This window comes from Haemaphysalis longicornis, unplaced genomic scaffold (assembly GCF_048455015.1).
Source record: "Haemaphysalis longicornis isolate Haplotype H1 unplaced genomic scaffold, Haemaphysalis longicornis Haplotype H1 scaffold_1, whole genome shotgun sequence".
NCBI lineage: Eukaryota > Metazoa > Arthropoda > Arachnida > Ixodida > Ixodidae > Haemaphysalis > Haemaphysalis longicornis.
In genome coordinates, this window is record NW_027526203.1 from 313,203,293 (window position 1) to 313,227,335 (window position 24,043).

The 24,043-nt window shown below is 44.1% G+C and overlaps 1 protein-coding gene across 3 annotated transcripts in view; it reads right to left on the reverse strand.

Annotated features, from left to right (window-relative positions):
* Nucleotides 1–2,397: 2,397 nt before the first annotated feature.
* For (cGMP-dependent protein kinase for) overlaps nt 2,398–24,043 on the reverse strand; it is a 173,406-nt gene continuing 151,760 nt past the window's right edge. For 2 of the 3 annotated variants that reach the window (XM_077682064.1, XM_077682053.1), the window contains exons 15-18: nt 16,864–16,986; nt 9,883–9,945; nt 6,132–6,198; nt 2,398–5,657 (exon numbers count right to left, since the gene is read on the reverse strand). In XM_077682064.1, coding sequence (XP_077538190.1) covers nt 5,559–5,657; nt 6,132–6,198; nt 9,883–9,945; nt 16,864–16,986 — 352 coding nt within the window. In that variant the 3' untranslated portion in view covers nt 2,398–5,558. The remainder of the gene's footprint in view (nt 5,658–6,131; nt 6,199–9,882; nt 9,946–16,863; nt 16,987–24,043) is intronic. The other variant, XR_013318461.1, reaches the window with a different exon arrangement.

Sequence of the window (24,043 nt, forward strand, 5' to 3'; positions counted from 1 at the left end):
AAACAGAATTGTTAATTGGCAAAGGCCCACAAACACAAGCAGCACTGAAGTGACAAAGCGTAAACAGTCAGAATTTATTGAGGTCATTAGGCACATTGGTGGAATCGAGGCACATGCAATGCTACAGCTGCAGATTGGTTGCTGTTCTGGTATTCTACCACTACAGAAATGCAGCAAAAAGAAACCCGCAGTTTGTGCAGTACACTACTCTTCAGTTCTTTTCGAAATACTAATAAACTAAGCTTTGCAAAGCTGCCTGACGGAAGTATCATTTTAGTCCACTCTTTTCCTTATTTTGGATGCAGCACACTCCAGATACAATGAATGTTTCCTTTGCAGGATCTTTAGAATTCATTCTAGCAAGAGTCGGGTATAAGTTTTATTTGAAAGATTGGGCCTTTTATATCTCGTTAGGTGCTTGTGTAGTAGGAAACGGCACTACTGTCAAAAGGAATTTTCGGTCAAAAGTGACGATTTCAAATTTATCTCCTTCACCATAATCTATGGCGTCTTAATAAGGAGAGCAGCCACAAGTGGGCTGACAGGGACTGAAAGTAGACATTTGCTGACGAAGTGACATGAAACCTAGCAGGGACCCGCCGCGGTGGCTCAGTGGCTAAGGCGTTGCGCTGCTGAGCACGAGGTCGCGGGCTCGATTCCCGGCTGCGGCGGCCGCTTTTCTGATGGAGGCGAAAAGCAAAAACGCCCGTGTGTACGAGATTTCGGCGCACGTTAAAGATCCCCAGGTGGTCAAAATTAATCCAGAGCCCTCCACTATGGCGCGCCTCATCGCCTGCGCTGCGTCGGCGCATTAAACCCTACAATCAATCAATCAAACCTAGCAGGGTGCATTGCCAGTGTAACAGCAATGCCATCGGTTTAGACTATTTATTAGAGGGAACCTTTGGGCTAGAGAATTAAATTTCAGCCCATTCACTGCTTCTGAGAGGGCAGCTGGCCCATGTTTTTGTGCCCAACAGTGCTCTGAAAGACAACGAAACTGCAACAATCCTAGTCGCTGCTCTGCTAAAAATGACAAACCTGCTGCAAGAGCGATTTGAGCTGGCTGCTGTAAACGCTGCTAAGCATGCCATCATCCGGTTGACGTTGATCTCATGTAAGCATTTGCCAAGCTGTTCACGGCACCTCGAAGCCATCACTGCTATAAGGGCACCGCAGGACTTGTGCTTTATTTTATTGCTTAATTTTCTGCCTTACTGCAGGCTTTCAGTGAAATTAATATATTTCTTATTGCGGCACACCCTTGGGCCGACTCTTGAAGTATATGGTGTCCCTGAACTCTGGGAGAACCATAAAAATGCCTGCATATAAATATGTGCCATTGAAAGTTTGAGTACCACAAATGAGCCTCCAGTGACTTGCATTCAGGAGCTGAAGTAAAAAAGAATTATGTTCAATAATGTGAATTTATCATCGCATACGATTGTAGTGCTGAATGCCATAAAAAAAAATAGCTGTGTAAAATGTGTGGCCCATGTTAAGACTTTTTCCGCAGCCTTTGCTTATATGAGTGGTTTTCAGACTTCTGAATTTGTAAATTGGCTGAATTTCTGCTTTGGTAATGGTAAACTTGAATACGATAACATTAAGCATATAGGGAAGACAATGCATAAGAAAGAAACAGCTGCCACATGGTGTTTATTGCAAACAGTCCAGGCCCTGGCAAGCACCCTTCCAGCGAGCGAGCAAAACAGGGAAGAGGGTTGTGCTATGATATTATCTCTCGGCAGTGCAACGTCAGGATCTGTTTCAATCCAAGTGTGTAGCCCAGCCTCTTCTCCGGTTACAGCGGATGTATTTGTAATTTTGGTTGCTGTTTCTCTGCACACAATTTGCTGAAGCCGGTGCTCATCGGATCAAAAGTTGAGTCGACCCAACTATTCTAATAAGAAGGCCCTACTTATAGTAAATCTTCTGATGATGCTTATGCGTAGGCTGCTCATTTGTGTGAGGAGTCTGCTTGGCCACATTAATTTATTTCACCAGGGCTTCCATGAGGGCCCTCCGCGGCTGGTGGTTGCATGGCATGTTGAGCGCAAATGACCATGGGGCGGGAAAACGTGCGTAAATCCCGCAGGTGACGTAACAAAGTGGACAGAAATATATTGGGATTGCTATTGGGTTATGTAAAGGCAAACATGAGAACACAAGCGCTGGCCTTATGTATATCCTATAAAACTAAAAGGCAGTACGTTTACAACGCTAATATTTTTGCAGATCAGAAATTACATGCTCGCAGCCTACAAAGGCATCCATGCATGAAACAAGTAGCCACAGCGCGCGCTCAGTGCAATTTGCATTTCCAAGACAAGACGTATAACAATTGGTGTGGAGACGTGGCCCACAGCTCACACACCGAGGCACAGAGTGGGGGCCTTTTGGCAGCAAAATATGAAACCTTTATTCTCCTCCTAAGTCAGTGTCACGTAAAAACACTTTCACATCCACCGGTCCACCTGGCACAACATACTCGGTGAATCTCAGCTTTTCCCAAAGTTCAGCTTGCCGCAAAACATGGTCGAACGCTCTTCAGAACGGTCACTGCAAGCAAGACATGTTTTCCACATGTGCACATAGTGGAAAAACTGGTAACAAATTGTTATTTAAGAAGGCAGGCTTGAAATTGGAAAGAAAAATAGAGGAAGGAGAAAAAAAAAAAAAAAAGACCCTGCTTCAACCGTGGCAGCGTTTGTGTGCAGACCTCACTGCAGGCTGCTTTTACAGAAACGGCACAGAAGCAGTTAACTTGTTTTTCAACTGGGAACAATCAAGATTTGAAGAAAAAAAAAAAAAGTCTTACACAATAAACAATTCCTAGGTTATAACAAAGGCAAGAAAGAAATGCTCTGTACAACAACAAAACAACATGGCTTAACATTATGCTGAAACCGAGATAAACTTAGATATTTTTTTTAATACGTAAACATAAACTACCTAGCTTACACACACAAATTATTGCATTTGCTGTAAACTGAATAAAGAAAAATATCTAAAACAGAGTCAAGATGGCCGACACATTCAGACCCTACAAACCTAGTGGGCAAAAGTTTGCCCTTGGTACACAATGAAAATCGTTCTTCTCAACATTGTTGCAAAAGCTTTCCAGCTGTACTGAAAGATTATGCTTTTTCTTTTGGCACAGAGTTATTTAGAAACAGGTGGCATACATCAGTGAAAGAAGGCACAGTATTTTTCTTGCTTTCGTCTTTTTTATATTGAGCAATACTTCCTTAAAAACACTGATTTCGAGCAGCAGTGATGCTTATCATTGCCATAAAAACTAATCTCCATGTTAACTGCAAAACTCTTCAAAGATAAGCTTCCGGGGGCAGCACTAAGCCAAGAGTGCACACAGACTGCATAGATGCCCAACCTCATTCTAAAAAAAAAAACATTGCAAGTATGTGATGTGCGTGCTACACGGGTCCTTTTGCTTCATTGTAGATGATTTCGTAGCTTGGCACTGCTAGTGGGGCGTCCGGCACAGAAACGACCAAACAAATAAATGGGTACGAATGGCACCAGTTTACGAGACAGAATATAGGGCAAGCTTAATGAAAGCTGCGTTCTCTAGTATAACCCTTGCATTGCGACGGGGTTTCCTCGTTTAAAATTTAACTACACTATCAAATACAGTGTTTCCTTCCACTTGATTGTTTTCCTATATGCAGTCTTTCCATTGCTTCTCCCCGAACACAAGTGTCTGTGTGCAAACAAGCAGTGTACTGAAGTCCATTCACGGGTCAAATCAAAACGTAGCTACCACGTTAGACAGTGGCTTATGGCCACAGGCCGAGACAAAAGTTGACAGGTGCTTCTACAAGAGGCTTTACTTCAGCTGAACCTTCTTTTCTTCCAATGCTGCTCACTGCATGTACCCCCCCCCCCCCCCCTTCCTCCCATTTCTCGCATTTACCGAACTTTAAAACTTAACATTAGATGCAATTTGTGAGTTACTAAGTACAACAACAACAGAAAACATTTGTATAATAACGCACAAAAAGGCACGGATGGACATCTTACACGTGCTACGGGAGGCCTGACTTTGTGGCACATTGTTGGCGAAGTGGGTTGGTCACCATTCCATTCTGAAGTGAACCCATGATGCGCCACTAGTGCGGATGCATGCTCCAAACAAACAAGACCAAGAAAAAGAAAAATGGTACTCGGGCTCTTCATCTATACTATGCGCATCACACAGGCACGCCACATCAGGAAAGCACCAGCATGAAGTTAATAGCCAAGCTGTTCAAGAATTGATAATTTATTCGGTGCTTGTACCTAGTGGGTATTTTCCATCGCTATATGAAGTTGGCATTTTTTTTAATGCCTTTTTGATACCCTGCGAAGTTGGCATTTTTTTTTAATGCCTTTTTGATACCCTGCTCTATCCCAATCAACGAGTTCAATGTATTTACGATCTTTTTTTCCCCCCTTTTGTCTGCAACTCTAATATGTGAATGGAAAATTTTTATTACAAGCAAACAAGTATTAAACAAAGCAATCAGTCCGAATCAAAACCCAATCCCATCAATTTCAAATGGTTGCACGGAGTACTACACCTCAGTTTTTTTTTTCTTCTACTGGCAAAGAAACTGCATGTACTATTCCACAAGTGCAAGTTGCCTTGTTCATAAGATGTCATAAAATTATCAGAACCACACCAACAAGCAACATAATGAACCTAGTTGTGCCTCTAGGCCATGGCACTATTTGGAAAAAAGAAAACAAAGAAACAGATGAAAAATGCTCTTTTTGTATCCAAACATAACAAAAGCCAGTTCTGCGCAGCCAACAAGGCTTGGCCTTGTGACAACTGGTAAATCGGCTGCTTTGCGGATGCTTTGCTCACGCAGCGAAGATTTGTGTGACAAGAGTGTGAGCTGGAGGGTGAACACTGTACACAGTTACTGCTGCCTCCCAGCCGTGGCTTAGATGATCAGTATTGCCCCCTCCGCATCGCCTAGAGACATGCCTTCACAACAGTTATGTCCTCAAATTGACGGCTTCTGCTACTCGCCCTAGGCACCTCCGAGACAAACCGCCGCTTCGGTTTGCTACGACCAGCCGCAACACAACTGCCCGTCCCATTCCATCACAATTGCGGAAGAGCACCACACTTTGCCCGCACCCAATGCCCCTGCAGTGTGGACAGAGCCCAGGGAAGCGGGCGCACCACCATAGCACGGCGCATGGATCAGCTCTGGCAGCTGCACGCAAAGACGAGATGCTGACGTAACCATCAAAGACTAGAGTTGCAGGGCCTTTCTTTGTGACACGTGCTCAGAGAGGAGGACACTCTTGCTCCACGGAGGCTTTTTCACTGGAGACCACAGTCATTGGGTAGCTGCGTGTGTTACCCGTGGTTTCCAAAAGTGGCTCGTGCCTCCTCCCGGCTTACCGGGGAGGACAAACATGCAAAGAGCATTGGCAGTCACGACAACTGCGCCCACATTGGTGTTCCGGCGGTTGGCAAGAAGGAGTCCATTTAGAATAAACACACAGTGAAAAACAGTGTCCTGTTTCTTCTTTAAGTCTTAGAAGTTTGCGTCCCAGCCGGTCATGTCATCCGGTGGCGGACCGTCCGTGTCTGGCGCATACCGGTCAAAGTTGCTCGTGTCTGTCATGTGTCGAACCTGCAAACAAAAGAAATGGTGCCTCATGACTGACCTGGCTTTTAACATCCCACCTTTTTGAAAATTTTCGCCATAAAGTCTGTTAGCTGGCTCACAAAAAGATAAAACGCACTATGTTCAGGTAGCCCTGACATCACTGGCAACGTTTCCAATTTTTATGCTTACAAAAGCCTTCTGGGAGATGGGTTGCATTTTCCTTTATTTTATTGCAGTTATTCAAGCATGGCATCAAAAGCTCGTACGTCGACCCAGGCAGCTGTTTGATGTGCCATGTAACAATCGAATGACGCCAGTGAAGCTACTGCAAGCAATGTCTACACCAGTTTGAGATTGGGGAACTGGGTACAAGCAGTCATGAAGTGGAACGATTAGGATTTAACCATGGGACTGCGTGGAAACGACGCTCTAGTCTGTGAGGTACGAGCAGCATTACTTTCTGCATTATGTAAGTAAAGAAAGCAGATATGTGCGTACCTGTGGAATTATGGGTGGCTTCAAGGTCCTAGTGTGAAGGCCCTCCCAGTTGAATCCATCGAACCACCTGTCGGATTGTAGTAGTACATGGAGATTATGAAGCATGAAAAAAAAAATTGACGGCTGAAATTCCACTAAAGTATGGTGTGTTGAAAGGAGTGCTGACACAAAATTTCAAAGCTGATATAAGTACAATGGAATCTCGGTGATACGAATTCGGTTGATACGAATTTCGTTGTGATACGAATTTTCAAAATTCCCCGGCCAAAATGCATTGTACGCAATGTAAAAAAATTCGGATGATCCGTTCGCATTTATCACCCGGTGCGGGTGATACGAACACGCGAGCCGCGAGCAGATGACTGCGGCGTGGACGGGAGGCGGGAGTGTTTGTGCGGCCGTGTGGCCTTGGTCGCACGCAGGCACAAAATCATTAAGCGTGAACTGCATGGAGCGTTTTCTGCTCACGAAAACGCGCCGCGCACGCCACAGGCGCTCTGACGCCACCGCGAATACCACCCGCATGCGGCGCGCGGCGCGGTAAGCCGCGGCAACATGGCGGCGTCAACGGCCGCGAAGTAGGGCGGGTGGCTCGACCGACCGCTTCTGACCGCTCTTTAAAGAACAAAAGAAGTTGCTTATGAAGTAAGGGAGCTGATGAATCCGAAAACGACACTGTAAAGCATCGTCCGCGCGGCTAGGGAAAGCGCCTATCAAATATCCGCCACCGTGGTAAGCCTAAACATCTCCGGCGAAGCCAGCGGGCTGTCCGGAGCGCTTTCAAACTGCCGCTATGAAGAGCGTGCCTCCCCGTTGGCGCAAGTCGGCAGGCTCCTCCCACTGCCGCGCGCGTCGCGCGTCATTTTACGAGCGAGGTAAAATCTGACGTGGGGGCGATATCGTCGACGCGGGCGTCAAAAGAACGCGCGCGCAAACGCCGACGCGCCCGAATGGCATGCGGTTCAGGCTTGAGTGCGCGCGTCGCGTCGGCGATGAGCGCGCGTTCTTTTGACGCCCGCGCTGACGATTCAGCCCGGCACCCAGGCGCCAGCCTCTGCCTCGGTTACCGCTAACTGCATTGGGAGGAGCCTCACGACTTGCGCCAATAGGGAGACGCGCGCCTCATTGTGATTGCGGCAATTTCGGAGCGCTAGCAGCAGCTGGCTGGGCCACCTCCGCGGTGGATATTTGGCGTAGATGACATTTTATAGTGCTTCTCCCATACTGTCAGCTCCTTTCCCGCATGAGCAATTTAATTTACACATTGAGCTCCGTTTTAACAAAAGGTTAGAAGCAGTTGCTGAAGCTACCCGCACCTCTTCGCGGCAAGGGCCGACGCCATATTGCCGCCGCCTGTCGCATGCGCAGCACATTTCCATTTTTTCTCGTTTTCTGATGATACTAATTTTCGGGTGATACGAATATTTTTGCCGCCCCTTGAGATTCGTATGACCGAGATTCCACTGTATGTAAAAATCTTTCTTTGTATGTACCTAACCAGAAGTTTCAACAGTAACTGTTCAGTATAACATATCTTAAATCAATTTCAATCTTCACACACATGAGAAAGCTCAGAATGGATACCCTTTTGACATCAGCATCAGTATGATGTGTTGAGTGCCTTGCTTCGAACTGCTGGCGTCAGGCCTCCCGTGCCAGGATGTATCAACGCCACAGTTTTAGGACTGACGTTATCCTGCCCAAGCATATGCGACCACGGCCAGCCTGGACGCGCTTGCTCGCTGAAGCGCGTACGTCCAGACTAACCATGGTGCGGCGAGAACAGTGATGTCGAGAGCGCCGTCTTGTCATGGAGGCCACATCAATGTTTCATTGAAACCAAAACTGACACAAATAAACGAGGCCGTAAACAATTATTTGTGCTGCAGTCAACCATTTAATGTGCCATTCTATGATTACTGGGCTGGCAGGCACCCATAGCAGCGAAAAAAACGTAACACAACAATTTTGTGTCAGTACTCCTTGAAACAACAAACCAGCCTTTTTAAAACATTTTTTTTTCTTAGATAACTGCTAGTTTGTTTGCGTTCAGGATTTATGTGAAGTTCGCAATTAATGGTATGTTTTGATTTACACCAAGATTAGTGATACCACTTACCAGTTATTTTAAAGGCATCACTATGCATATATTTAACTGAATGAGTACATGCTTAACACTTTCCTGCACACACCCATTCAATTCAATAGTATACTGTCGACGCTTTCAAGCTCACATTTTGACGTTTTCCCATTCAAATTTGGTGCTTTTGGAGCGTGTTTTGAGAGCTGGCGCCACCTACTCAGTAGTAGAGACACTTACATCCTCTTTAGTTTGTTTTTCTGCACACTCAGATTTTTTAAAGCACTGCCGCTGTCATGTGACGGGCGCTTGGATGATATGGGGGTGGTGTCGACATCGCGTGCTACTGCACTGTTGAAACACTGCATTTTTAGTGACTTGGACGATTATTTATGCGACTTTTTGGATGTAATTAGCAGCACTGACTCCAAGGACAACTTTTCGTCATTGGATTTCTGCACTGAAAGCGACAGTGCGCCAAAACGGCCCAGAACCTGATACCCCTGTTCAGCACAAGCCCCAGAAAATGTAAAAGTATCAAAACTGCAAGTTGTGCTACGAACAAACAAGAGTAAAGCAGAAAGCCAATGTTTTCTGCGATGCATGTGTGGCCAACCTATGTTTCGAGGAACTGTTTTGCACATTGGCACAAAACCCACTAATGCTAACATTCTTTTTGTTAAGTCAAGAAATTTTACAGTTAGGCATTTGATATTCGCACAAGTTTTGTACTGACAGTATGTGTACAAAAAGTATATCTTAAAGGTTTTGTGTGTGTTTTTCTGTGTGGAGCAACACCGATGTTTTTGCTTTTTTTTTGTCCCAAAACTTTCCTGTTCAGCTTTCTTTTTTTTTTTTTTTTCGAATAAAAATTCCTGTTTGAAACAATTACCACTGCAAAGGAAATTCACTCTTCTACAATTCAATACCATGCACTTATATGCTGCGTATTTTTTGCGACCGGGACTACCCAAAATCACTGCTTTTCTCGTGGGCAGGAAAGCGTTAACAATGCAGAGCCTTGCAATACATCTAAACATTGAGCATGGCTTGCATTCACAGAAAGAACAGGTGGCTGCCAGCTAATAGGTCATCTAATCACTACAATGGGATTTTCTTGGACTTTTATGAAGCGAGGTCACCATCATTACAACTGAAACGGTTACATGTGGGATTAACTGACCTGCTACATTAGTGGTACTTATGTGCAATGATCAGGGATAAACAAAATGGCAATATAACCCGCGCCTAATGCCAAACGGTGGTGATCTGCTGTTATTGTCACTGGCACTCATGACGGTGGCCAAGAAACACACAGAACCGTGGCCTTGGGGAGCTCTTTTTGGTGTTCGAGCACCCTACAAAGTTACAGTTGTTTTTTTGACATGTGTATCCTTAAAGTGCTATTTGCATACGGACGAGACAATAAGTTTGTTGGGCATGAACGGGCAAAAACAAGCGAGTGAGAGAGAGCCAAAATACCAAATTGTCTCCTATCAACTACTCCGCAGACCCCCTCATAGGTGCTGCACAAAGGTGGCAATAGGCAGCCTTCGGGGCCTACAAGTACGATATTAATGTGAGGGTAAAAAAAAATATTTGTCTCCCCAATCATTACATCATACCACTTCTGACCACTTTTCTGCTTAGACCACACTTGTCACAACGTACTTGTGCTTCATGATGTCCCGGATCCCTCCTTTTCCATATCCTAGCCTCTCATTCGGGTTGTCCCTGAAATGAAATATTTCAGCATTCAGTAAGAATGTGCCTGCCAGAAGTGCGCTAAACAAAATACTACAAAGTTAGTAGGGACCCTTTGTACAGGGGTGTACAGAATTAAAAAACAGACACAAAGGCCCAATTCACATAATGATATGATCGATGCTCCAAGGAAGTACAGAAGAAAAGAATATTCTTAGCTTATCCTGCAAATGAAGTAGCCCATACATGATAAGTATGCCCATCGAGTCATACAGATTCACAGAAAGTACCTTTGCCAATTTCGAGAAACAATATTCAAAGGGCCATAAGACAACATGCAACTTTACTCCAGTTAAAACATTGCCATGGTGGAATAACAAATATGCCAAATTAGAAGAACAAAGTTTACTTTCACTCATAGGTAAATCAAAGTGAAAAAAGGGGGCAAGGAAAAAAGCTGCAAGAAGCGGCTTGACAGAGCCCCTGCGCCTGTCCAGCAGTGAACGGCTTCTGTGCTGACACAGTACAGTGAAAGCTCGTTAAGGGGGGACACTCCTCTTTAAACTATTTCTTTTAATTTTTAAGTAAACTCTGTGAAACTTGTCAGTCTTGCTGCTTTCCCCCCACTGATTTCAAATATGGCATTATTTTTTTAGTTGCTCAATTAGGTCCTGAGATAATTAGAGGTGATTAACCAATTTTGGAGGAACGTTAGACAAAACTGTGTTGGTAAGAAAACTGTAATCTTTACATTTTCCAATACTATGAACACTGGTGAGTGCAATAAGACAATCAGTTTTTTTATTCATCGCTTGGAACTAATTTTACAGCTCATTAAACTTCAGTGTTTGAACTTGGCACTCAAAATGGCTCCTTGCCAGTGTTGCCACCAAGGTTTAAAGGAGCCATGAAGACAAAATACAAGTTGGGTTTATTAGAAAGACTGCTTAGTCCCGATAACAATGATACCAATATCATCGCAATCTTCGAACAAATAACGGATATATTAAAGAAAACGTGTGAAGCAGTCGCGACCCCCTAGCCAATTTCCCGCAACTTTTCTATGACGTCACGGAACCTTGTTTGTGCGATTGGCGGCCGCCTAACTGACCTGTCACGACGAGACATGACTGGACGTCTGTAATGGGGCCTCTAGTTCCATTTGACCACATCACTTGAATGCAAACGTGCAGTTAACGCACTGAAAATTATGTTTTATTGTTGGCCTGTGTGACGTCATTCTTGCTCATAACACATCACTGTGGCGCAAATTTTGAAAGTTTTTAAATACTTCTTGCTTTTTTTTCGTTAAAAAACATCTTTTGTGGCTGTAATGGAGCTGAGTGAGATACTGAATCCTAGTTCTTTCAAATTAAACGAAGTTGTATTTTCTCTAATTCATGGCTCCTTTAATGAGCTGTAAAATTAGTTCCAAGCGACGCATCAAAAAACATTGTCTTATTGCACTCACCAGGGTTCATAGTATTGGAAAATGCGAAGATTACAGTTTTCTTGCCAAGACAGTTTTGTCTATTGTTCCTCCAAAAATGGTTAATTACCTCTAATTATCTCGGGACCTAATTGACCAACAAAAAAAATAATGCCATATTTGAAATCAGTGGAGGAAAAGCGGCAAGATTGACAAGTTTCACAGAGTTTACTTAACAATTTAAAAAGTTTTTTTAAGAGCAGTGTCCTCCCTTAATTCAATTTCGGAAAATCGGTTCACTCAACCTGTGTGCGTGGTCCCTACAATTAGGTATATACAGGAGTCTATGGAGTGGAGCTCTCGCTAATCGGCAAAATTTTAGCATGCATCGGTTAATTTGACCTAACGTCGCAGCCTGCGAGCTCACCCAGTCGATGCACTGAGCGCAGAACAAAAACAAAAAAAACACACTTCTAAGAGCAACGCTACTGTACAGCTGGAAAAAAAAAAGAAGAAAGAAATGCTGCATTGGCCAACTGCATGGTCATTGGCATCACCCGAAACGGCTAGATGTACAGGCTAGGTGGTGCAAGCTGCCGCCCGATACAAAGGGTCAAGTCACTACCATCCATCCATCCATCCACAAAGAAAGCGAGGTTGGTGGCGGCTGCAGCAGTCGAAGCCTGTGTGCTTGCTTTGTTGCCTTAGTCGCCTTTGTGCATTCGTGTCACAAATATCCCTTCAGCAAGTCTCCTTTTGGCGTGTATCGTCGTTTTGCGAAGAAGAAATTATTCAGGACGTGACAGGCGCCGACAACGACGATTCGTCGGAAGGTGACAATTGTGACCAACTGCCCCAACCACCGAAACGCATGGTAAAAGAAGCCCCAGAGGCCATGTCCAAGCTGGAGGACTTTTGTGAGAGCATTCCGCACGGTGTGTATGCCACAGGGCATCTGGCAGCTATTAGAGCTATTCTCGCTGCTCAAATTCGCCCGAAAAAACAGACTGAAGGTTACAAACTTCTTTGGCAGATAAAGGTATGTCACGCTAGAGAAAATTTCGCGTTTTTGTTGTTTAGTCGATATTTCGACAATCGGATAATTCGACAATTTTTCGCAGTCCCACCAGTGTTGAATTAACGAACTATTACTGTATATGTATAGAACACACAAGAATACACTTTGTTCATATGGCAGAGCAATATAAAATAATAAAATGAAAATACAAAAGCAGGTTGGCGGCACAACAGGAGCACATAACAGGGCACAGTACTGAAACATTCATGTACACAAACTGAAACAGGCAAAGCAAATACAAGGAAAGAGTTTTGTTCATGTACTTTAATCATATGAGTATTGCAAGCTTTATCACGCGAGGAAAAAAAAAACATGTGTTCTTAGTAAAAGCACGTTTTATCGTGTAAAAAATAGATTTAAAATGCATTCACTATTTAACAATAAAATATCGATTTGTTTCCGGTCAAACTTCAGTATAATAGGCAAGGTGCTCTTATTTGTTGCAACCCGTAGTTGGCATGTGAAAATGGGGCTTGCCACGGGGATCGGTATCAATAAGAATAAAGGCTATGAGTCATTGTCAGAGCAGCCTTAGTCAAAAAAGAGCTTAATTTTGCTTGCGATGCCTTCTTGTAGCTGCGCAGTGGCTGATAATTTTACATACCACAGGCACGGAGCAATTTATGCTTTTTAAAAAGTGGCTGAGTGTGCTCTAGGTATGGGACATTATCTATAGCCCAAACGGCCTTTGTTTTGTATTAATACCAGTTTGTGTAGGTTATGTGAAGTGGTGTTTGCCCATACTAATGCGCAACAATTGGGGTGGGACTGCAGGAGGGAGTGGTCTAAGAGTTTCTTTATGTTGCTTGGGAGATAATGGCGATGTCTGCTAATAATACCTGCAACCTTTTGTGCTTTTGAGCAGATAGAATTAAAGTGGTCATTCCAACTCATGTTTTCGGAGAATATAACACCAAGTGTCTTTACAGATTTTTCAATATCTATTGTATAGGGTCCCAATTAACACTTTTCGTTATATCTAAAGAGGTACAGTCAAAACTCGATTTAACGAAACCCAATTTAACGAAAGTCGTGATTTAACAAAGATATCCCGATCCCTCCTCAGATGCCCATAGAGCCCAAAACTTTGACTAACTTGAAATAACGAAAGAAATATCATGATCTGTCCCGGTTTAACGAACCTTTTTTCAAAAAATGCAGCTCACGAAGTGTCAATTCTTGGTCTATTTTGTAAAGAACACCTCAAAATTAATTCGTGGGCTCTAAAGCTGCCTATGCGATTCATATAAAAGTGGCTCTGCCTGGCAGTATGTAATGGTCTGAGTTTTCGGTATAAAAAGACTCTGTGAACATTAAAGCATGAATTTCCATGTTGCATGCCTGTAGTAATGCTGAGACATCATCTTATTTGGTTCTGAGTGATCGGGCGTTCAGATGAAAAACAAAAACGGCAACTGAAACAATATTTTCTGGCTGAGTGCAATTGGTGCTCATGAAAAGGCAACGGAGTGTCTTGGATTTACGAACAGATCACCCTATGTGGAACTGTCTGCACCATTATTTTGGTTATCGCTTTCATTGTCACTACAAACTACGCGCGACTTCTGGGCTCCACGTGCAACAATATGCGCAGCATCATCTACGCAGAACTTATTATTATCGTCTTTGGTGTTTATAGCAACTATTGGCGACTTCTCGGCTCGACAGGCAAAGATACTGCCGTTTTTTAACCACACAAATTCCCACCCGTTTTCGCATTTGCATGCATTGGCCATTTCCAAGCAAACGTTTCATTCCAGGGAATAGGTGTTCATTTATGTAGATGGGCTCATTAAATCCTAGTTCAAGGGAGTCATTTGTTAGCGCTTCTTGCGCGCCTTTTCGAGAAACTTGTCGTGCTTTTCACGGTATTGGAATTGAACTAAAATGTTTGTATTGCCGGGGTTCTTCATTGGAACTCTGTGGCAGATGTCTATGCCATTTGGCAAGACGGTTTCACTGACAGCTTCACCGACCTCTTCGCAATGTTGAACACGTTTGATTTCGATATTTCTATTGCGGGAATTACAGGAATTAACACTGCAAACTAGCACAAAATCCACTTAATTAGCTAGCAGATAATCATGAAAATCATAGACAGGGGTGCGATGCGTGAAGGCATTTTCTGCTAGGCAACATCCTCTGCCGGCCTGTATGAGTTGGCAGATGCCATCAAAAACAAATGCGAATATAAAAGGATAGACTCAACGATGCCATGCAGTCTTTGTGTATCTCTGATTGATTGTAGGGTCGCCTGCGTTGTAGGGTGTCTGCGCATCGTAGGGTGCCTGCGCATCGCCTGCGTTGCGCCGACGCAACGCAGGCGATGAGGCGCGCCGTAGTGGAGGGCTCCGGATTAATTTTGACCACCTGGAGATCTTTAACGTGCACCGAAATCTCGTACACACGGGCGTTTTCGCTTTTCGACTCCATCAAAAAAGCGGCCGCCGCGGCCGGAAATCGAACCCCCTACCTCATGCTCAGCAGCGCAACGCCTTAGCCACTGAGCCACCGCGGCGGGTACATTTTGTGTATCTCTACAGCACTCACTGTAGCTTAGCAATGTGGTCTCAAAATCAAAATATATAACAGAAAATAGGGTTGCTCGCTTTCTCCCTATTTAGCTGGGTTTTAACCCTTTGAGGGTCACGGCCGTACATGTACGGCATCGGCAAACACTTTCAAAATGGTCAATGACGTACATGTACGGCATTGCTTGTATCTTTAAAAAGCGCGCCTTTTTCGCCAACTTCTCTTGCTTGGCATGTGCTGCCACACTTCGGAAATACGTCAAATTTTTCTCTTGCACCGATGGCTCTTGTTTTTATTTTTTATGATTTACTTCAGCGGCGTGCCGGCTGTCGTTTGCGCATCCACTAACGATGGGGTGCGCTGGGTATCGCCCACCTGGCGCCCGGGCGCCTGTCGCTTCTTGCGCCTGCCACAGACCAAGGTCGCTTGCGAAACTGATGGGGCTCTTTTCTTCTTTTTTTTGTATTTTATGGGCGCCATCAATCGCTTGCGCATTCGGCTGCGCGTGCCCGCGCGTGCAGCGGCTGGTTTCGATATCGTACGTCCTCCGGGCGCTTCCCGCTGTTTGCGCCCGTGAAACTGATGTCTATCTCATTTTGATTCACTCAAAAGGTGCCGGCTTGTTACTCTCTCGTTTTTATTGAGGATTTTTCTTGTGTTACTCATGAATAAACCGCATGTATGTAACAACATAAACGATTTTTTGTCACTTTATGGTCACCCAAAAAAAAATTACTATAATTTTTTCTCGAAATAGATTTATCCGAAGAATTTAAATCAGCAATAAAAAAAATCGACAATGGGGGGTCGCATTTGGCGAAAAAATTTGACCCTCAAAGGGTTAACTGTCCAATTGTTGTCAAATGCAAAAGGAGCACAAGGCATCGTTTCTCATTACTCATTACAGACGAGAAGAACTCTGCCAGGTTTGACTAGGTTCAATGCCCATAGCCCTATTTTCAGTTCCTGCCTGATTGAACTATTAAGTGCAGAGCACTTTAGGGGCTCGCCTTGTCGCCATAGCTCGTTCGATGGACCCAAGTAGAGCCCCACGGCGTTCCGTCGTAGCGGCTGTCGTTGCAGTGTCCCACAGAGGCTTCGAAAGCCAAGCGGTTTATATAGTCATAAGCGTTCGAAACTCGTGAAAAGCTGGCGCTTGTCATACATCTCCCCGTTTTTTAGTGCAAAGAAGACTGCAGGTACATTTGAGGCAAAATATACGTAATTAACCAGCAGCGCCCGCATTCATTTAGTTAGGAATGCTTGTTGGGTTAGTTTTTATGATATAAGCGAAAAAAAGTGGCAGTGCAACGCCGGCACGTGTGGGAGGAAAAGCAAGCACGAAAAGAACAGAACTCCCGCTGGCGCAGTTTCAGGCAACGGGCGTGCGAGCACTGCGAAGGCGGGAAATTTGAAATGCGCTGGAGAAACCTCCGTTGAACTAACTTCCGCTGAATTCATCAGGGGAGGAATTAGACAGGGCGGCAAAGAGCGTGATGGGTGGTAAGAGATAGCGGATAACGGTGCCACACCCCATTACGGCAAATCACTGCTCTGCACTTCCGACAGCTTTCATTGAGTGGAACAGCTTTAATTTTGTTGACATGTAGTCAGCATATTGCCAGTCTTTATCAGCTTCTCCATGCACATAACACGAAAATATTCGCACAGAATGGGGGTCAGGAAATAAACAAGAATTTGAGATAGTTCTTTTTCAATGCAAATTCCTTCATAATGGAAGCATCTTTTTTGCTGAACAAAAAGTGCAGTGAGGTGAACCATTGAAACTTCAACTATTTTCATGGTCCACCTAACCAGACCCCTATTTCAACTTTCAGCTTGGCCAATGCTAAGCCAGATTTTTAACTGAGTCGTTACACTGATTTTTATAGCAGTGCTGTGGCCTCACCTGCACAACTTCTTGATGAGGGCAGTTGCATTGCGTGTGATGCATCTGGGGAAGTCAATTGCATCAATCCCTTTTAGGATGATGTTGTATGTCTTCATGAAGTCGGGATCCGTGAATGGAGGCCTGCATCAGCGAAAGGAAAAAAAATAGTTCACCATTAAGACGCTCCCAGTGGTGGGAATGCCCCCCAGCATTTTGGAGCAGCCTTTGGAGCAGGCAAAATCTGCTTTTGGAGCAGCCACCTCTGTATTTGGAGCAGGCACGGGCTTTCCATGAAACACACAGAGGAAGGAAATTTACTTTATGTTTTCTCAGTTTACATAAAAATTTCTAGATAGGCAGCAAGCCCACAAAATAACCACAATATACAAAAGTAGGATTGCATACAGAAGTGATGGCACAAAAGTGAAGGATATTATACCAACAAGCTGGCTGCAGCATGAAAACTGTTCATAGTCACAAATGCACAAGTGTATATAACATGTATGAAAGCCCAAAATATATCACTACTCAGCACTGTGAGTTTCACACCAACACAGACAAACCAACACAGCACAGCCCAGGTATTCAGTCTACTGAGCTCTTCTGACACCACATGGGAGGCGGGAGCATTTTTTTCAAGGACGAATACACACAAATCATGATTGGCTCTGCCGTATGAAGGAATAATTGTGGAGAGGTCGCCCTGTTTCCCGAAAGTATTGGTTTTCTCGGCATTGGATGGAATACTGGCATGCCCATCCTAATAACAACCAATTTTTCACTTGAAAGCGATGCAACAAAAGAGAGCTGGGACTCCTACTTTCACCATAATTTCATCCGTAATCGTACAAAGCATTCGTGTTAGCGGCACAAAGATATCTGCGCCAAGGAGCACCAATGAAAGAACCCTCGTTAAGAAAAGCAAAAGGTAAAGCGATTAGATGACTTGAAGAGCACACCGACTGCATGGCGAAGTTTTTTCAAGTTTCCAATCGATTTCAGTGATAGTTTTGTGTTTTGTTTAAAATTTCTTCTCGTGTTCTGAATCATCTTTATATGGCACACACTGATTCCGCTCCGAGTTCTCGAAATTTGCTTCGCGATCCCCATTTGCCTTCCGCATTCGATCAGCCTCCTACACATTACACCGCTGCTTGTTTCAGGACCTGTTTCAGGATGCTTCGCGCTTAAAACACATTTGGAGCCTCTAAAGCCGCTATAAGCACGCACGCAAACAAAAAATAAACGTGCAGCAATGAACTCCTCGCTGTAGTTGACGCATTGCGCTTTAAAAACGCGCCTAACGTTGGCTTTTCCACAAGGCGTCTTGAGAGGGCATCGTGAGAGAGAGAGAGAGAAAAAGACAGAACAAACTTTAAGTCTCTGTGAATAGGAAGGGGTAAGGGTGTGGCTCGAAACCCGTGAGCCACCGCGACGTCCAGTGCCCGCGACGAAGGGCATCGAAAAATTATGAAATCCTAACTCAATGCAGTTCCACTATGAAAAAGGATATTATCCTGTGCTTTAAGCAGATTGTTCGTGCACTCCATGCATATGCAAAAAAAAAAAAAAAAAAAAAACCTAATCCGAAGACCAGGAGGCCCTGATCTCTCAGGCGAGGATGGCAGCCGCGGCACGCGGCCTACCGGAATAGGATGGCCGCCCACAGCTCCTAACTCTTTTTCTCCCCTACCCCGTCCTGCTTTTCAATAAACGCTCTCTCTCTCTCTCTCTCTCTCTCTCTCTCTCTCTCTCTCTCTCTCTCTCTCTCTCTCTCTCTCATCTCTCTCTCTCCTCTCTCTCTCTCTCTCTCTCTCTCTCTCTCTCTCTCTCTCTCTCTCTCTCTCTCTCTCTCTCTCTCTCTCTCTCTCTCTCTCTCTCTCTCTCTCTCTCTCTCTCTCTCTCCTCTCTCTCTCTCTCTCTCTCTCTCTCTCTCTCTCTCTCTCTCTCTCTCTCTCCCCCACACCGAGATTCGAACCCATAAATGCTGGCTGGAAGGCGGACACTCTCTCCACTACACTGCTCCACAACAGCGCCCCTAGCGGATTTCCGCAATTCTGGCTTCAATTTCCCTGAGCCGCTTTTGCCACAATTACAATATTCTAGCTCACTGTAGCAGCACAGTGTACAAGATGGCTACCATGACGTACTTCACTCATGAAGCGCGCTGTCTACAAAGCATTAGTTTCGGTTCTGAAACCACATTGCAGTGCAGCAATGGCGCAAATTAGGCAAAAAAGGCCCCTTTGGAGCAGTATGGAGCAGCTATGTCCAGTTGGCGCAGATTGGTGCAATTTTCGCAGGTTTTCCACCACTGCACTCCTCTCTGGTGCAGCAGTTTGTATGACCAGTGTGCACACAAGTCTGCATGCTTCGTTACCATGGCAATTTGTTGCAATTTTGAACAAATTTTAGCACCGTTTGAGTTTTAACCAATAAGATTAGAGCTGCATGCCAAGAGTTCCCACTTTATTCATGTCACTTTCTTAATGCCTCATTAGGCGAACAGGAGTTTATAGTAAAAACTAGTTTTTGTGAAGACTAACCAACATTTTAAACTAACGACACTTCGATTATATCCCGCGTCGATGACCTATAGTTTGAATTAAAAAATACCTCAGCAACACCAATTTCAGAATGCCAAACTTTTCAGAACAATGTCTGTTATTTCTGTTCACCTTGATATGTTAATAACACCTCAATACTACTATTAATTCATGTTTCAGAACCAAGAAACTCATAAATTTCCTGTGCATTCTTTATGGCAAATGAAGCGACAGCCTAGCATGTGTGCTAGTACACATGTCGGCCGCATTGGTCTTACTCCCAGAAGCTGAAAGCATTTGATGGTGTTCTCTCTTCATGCCTCACCCATTAATTGAGGTATGAATGGGTGAGGGATGAAGCCAAAGGGACACTCTTGTAGACTAAATGCAGTTCGCAGTGGATCAGCTGCTCCGAATAACAGCTGGGCAAATAGCAGTGGGGACAGAAGCATGCTCTTGAAACGTATTGTTTTCCAGTCTTTTGTTTGATGCTTTTTTACCAAGAGCTTCAATGTGGTGCCTCTGTTTATGACGTAAAAAATGGCTTGTGGGTGAAAAATGGCCCAGAGCAGAGGGGGAAATAAATACTACACACTGCGACGAAAGCCAGCACGAGCGGCTGTTGGCAGAACTGCCAGACTGAGGGCCCTTGGAATCATCAATGTTTAGCACCATTGGCATAGTGCACACCAACAGAAAATCACAAACTACATACACATTTGCTGCTTAATTGTGTGTGTGTGTTGTGAGATAAACGAGTGTAAAGACGAACCCATTTCAAAGGTAGGAGTTTAATTTGGTATAATGTTATTGTCACGGTTATTTTGTGCTTTTCAGAATAATGATTGTCCAGAACAACAAATAGTTTTCCACTGTCCCCTTAATTTTGCTAAGCAAAATTTCAACTGTATACGTAAGCTGCAAGCTTGCGACAATCTTTAGAAAACCTGGACGCTTGCATCAATAGATGTAGCCACCAATCAATGTTCAAGTGGACCTTGCCTTTGGGCCTTTTGAGATCATATACTAACCTGAAAAGAATTTCTTCATGATTCTAGGCGACTAAGGCGAACCTTGAGAGTGCCTTGAATTTGTTTTGGCACTGAAGTGGCCTCTCTTCTGAAAGGCCAACTGCACTCAAATTTTCGACAACGTAAAAATAATGTTATCTAATAGTACACCTAAAAATAGTGCGAAATGCTAAATACTACATTTCAAACATGAATGCGCGCGACGCAAATGGCTCACGACATTGGCGTTTTCGGAACCGCAACTGAATCGAAAAGGTGGCCATTACCGGCGGCCGGACATGACGTACGTGATGGAACGGAACCGGCCGCGGTAGAACCGGCGGCCGCTCAGAGCCGCTTTTAAATGCGCGTGGTAGCATCGCATTTCACGCTGTTATTTCCACAGAAGAACTGCCACTAATGTTTGCCCAAAATAATGGAGTTAGGCGCAATTCCGACATCGCGTTGCTATCAATCGAAATGAAGTAGACCATAAGGAAGTTATTGTTTATCAGAATAACTGCCGTTGTAGCAATCCTTGGCATTGTGAGCAAGAAAGCGGGCCATGATTTACAGAGCTAGTTGCTCGTACTATATCGAAAAGCAGCTTTGGTTAGCCGGCACCTCAGCTATCATATCGCTCTTTGAAGGAAACAAACCACAGGTGGGCGGAGATCAATCACATTTACGTGCAAACAGCTTCGTGAATATCAGACCAGAATTTTTTGCATTGCTGCACATCGAGAATCGAATTATAAAGGGGATCTGAAACTATAAGCCAGCTTCCACAGCTAAATGATGAGCTAAAACACGAAAGAAGTTACCTATATAACGCTGTTTTCTACTTTCACCAGAGACATGTACTGTTGAAAACATTTTACTTTCAAGTAAACTAATACTTAATTTGATAATTAAAAAAAATCAAGTTTGTTTAGGAGAGGAGCAGTTTCGTTAGCTTTCACACTTCGCGAAGAGGACGGCCGATATTTGTGTGGATGTATTTGTGGCCACAATTAAGGCTGATTTTAGTTCACTTAGCGAGTGAGGAAAAAGTCGCACAAATGTTAATACCCGCGTGTACAACAACTCTAGTTCGGTCGAAAAACTTTGGACAGGTCTAAGGGATGGAGGTGGTGTTGGCCCAGCCCCAATATTGCAAATATTTGACGCTGAAGTGCAAGTGGTTAAAAATTTATAAAATATCCTTTTTTTCGGTGATAGATGCAATAGGAATGACAAATGTAAGCCAAGTGTGCGTGTCACGCTATTCTTTTTAGCGGAAATAGTATTTGCAAGTAAAAAAGGTTTTGCTAACTCCAGAACGCTCGCAAGCGCGTGAATAGTTTGTAGACTTCTAATCTCTTTTTATTGCACTGAAAAAAAAAAAAGGATATTGCTACCTAGGTGGTTATTTCTAAACATGTGATGGCGACGGCGCTACAGCGCGGTGGTGTAGCAGAGAAACCCCGGGCGAATGCGTCCCTGCGCCCGGCGGCGTTAAACAAGTCACCAGAGAAGCGTAAGCTTTACAGGACAGGTTCCCCAACCTCCATTGACCACAGGCCGCTCAGGATTGTTTCGGCGACTCTCCGCCAGGTGCAAACGTCGTCTGCTCGGAGGTACTTTGAACGACGGTACCTTGTGTGCTCCATGCTTACGAAGCTTAGGATTTCGCCATGGGGATTTTAAGAGCATATACTTATTTTGATCAAATTTGGACAATGAAAAATTTGAGTGCAGTTGGCCTTTAAACGACACACTGTACCTTGAATCTAACACTAGTGCATACCATGCAAAGAAGGATACCACCTTTCATTAATCAACATTGAGAAAATTCAACCTCTTCAGCTTATCACAGCTTTCTTGAACTGAAAAAGCATGGTAGTGCGGGCTTGTTGGTAAATAGTTGACAGAGAATAACAGCGCTTAAACGGGACGAAAGAAAGATTGACAAGACAAGACAAGACAAGACAGCGCCTTGTCTTGTCAATCTTTCTTTCGTCCCGTTTAAGCGCTGTTATTCTCTGTCACAGCTTTCATGCTCTTCTTGTACCATATCTCTATTTTTCATGCCTCTGCCTTACCAGTTTCAGCTTCTTAACCATGCAATTAGTTTGATATTACATATGCATTGGAGTACATAAAATATAGTGCCTGAGAGGATGGCAACGTAATCAGCTGGTGATCTGAATAGTGTTTTTTTCCTTAGCTATTCCCAACATTTAAAAAAGGAATAGCTAAGCAATTTTGCAATTCCGTTGAGGCTAAACTAGCAAAGTGCTTATATAAAAGGCAGTAGACATAACTTGTACTGACAAAAACGTAGAATATTTGGTCTCAATTATGAAGCTTGATGGCACCAGGAGCTAATAACCGTGCTACACGAGCGTTTGGAAGGACATTTCAGTCGAAGGACCTTCGAAATTTCAAATTCCATTCGAACTGGAAGGAGTTTCGCCGATCTACACGGCGATTCTCAAAGGCAGTTGAAAGTTTCCGCATTCGCCCGCCATGTTTTGGTGTCGCACTGCTGCCATGTTTCGTTCTTGGCGAAAATGTAATTTTAGAGTTAAAATGGGCAAAAAAGCAATTATTCGAGACCAAATTGATAACTATCTACAAGCGCGAACAAAACATGCACAAGGCAGCCAGCTTCTTTTTGTCTTTTTTCGCACCGCCGGTGTTGAGAGTACCAAGTCACCTCGTAATCGTAGAGCGAGTGGCAAAGAACGAAAACAAGCGAACAAGTGAAAAATTATTAAGATATTGCACTTCAAACACAAAGTTTTTCTCGTAAATATTTGGTTTTTTTATTACTGCTTGCAGAAACTGAGCCCGAGGGTACGACCGTTCGCGTTTCAAAGGCCTTTGAGTCTCTCAAAGGTCAGTTGTCGTGCTCCTTTGACTCAAATGGCATTTGAACCAAAGTCCTTTGAAAAACGTCGTGTAGCAGCTCAAAGGTGTCATTTGAGTCAAAGGACATTCGACTCAAAGGCCTTCGAAACGCTCGTGTAGCACGGGCATAAGATAGTTTCATTTCGATAAAGCTTGGCTGTGGGTGGATAGGCCTAGCTCCTTCAGAATGGATCCTCTTCCAGTACCAATATGGTTAGCGGTCCCTTACTGAACTAAAGCTGTGGGCAGCTGGCACGCCCACTCAGAGATCTCACTGTCAGAAAACCCATGCACGATACATCCTTGTCACTTAATCCCTCACTCCACCCACTCACCACCCCTTCCTATCACCTGAAATCCTAGAAGCAGGTGCACATCCTTAACGTTAGCTCTTTCCCTTTGGCCTCTCTCTATCTCTCTCTTTTTTTTTTTTTTTTGCTGCTCCCTAGCTGGCAAACATGTGCTTGCAGTGTGGTCAGCCTCAAACATTTTGCCCTTTTCATTTGTAAGCTTTTTTTTGTGTGCACATAGAAACTTGCCGAAAGCTGTCGAAAAAGTTCGCAGAAAAAAAAAAGTTTAGCAAAACTAGAAAGCAGTAGCAGATCTATCAGCAAGCTGAGAGGGCAACCGCATGTTTACATTCCCAGGGCGCCTGGAGGGAATAGTGGACAGGCAGCACAAGAATGCTTTGTCTGACAGTAGCACATGCACAGACCGCAACTAAAAAAAGGTACGTATATCTTAACT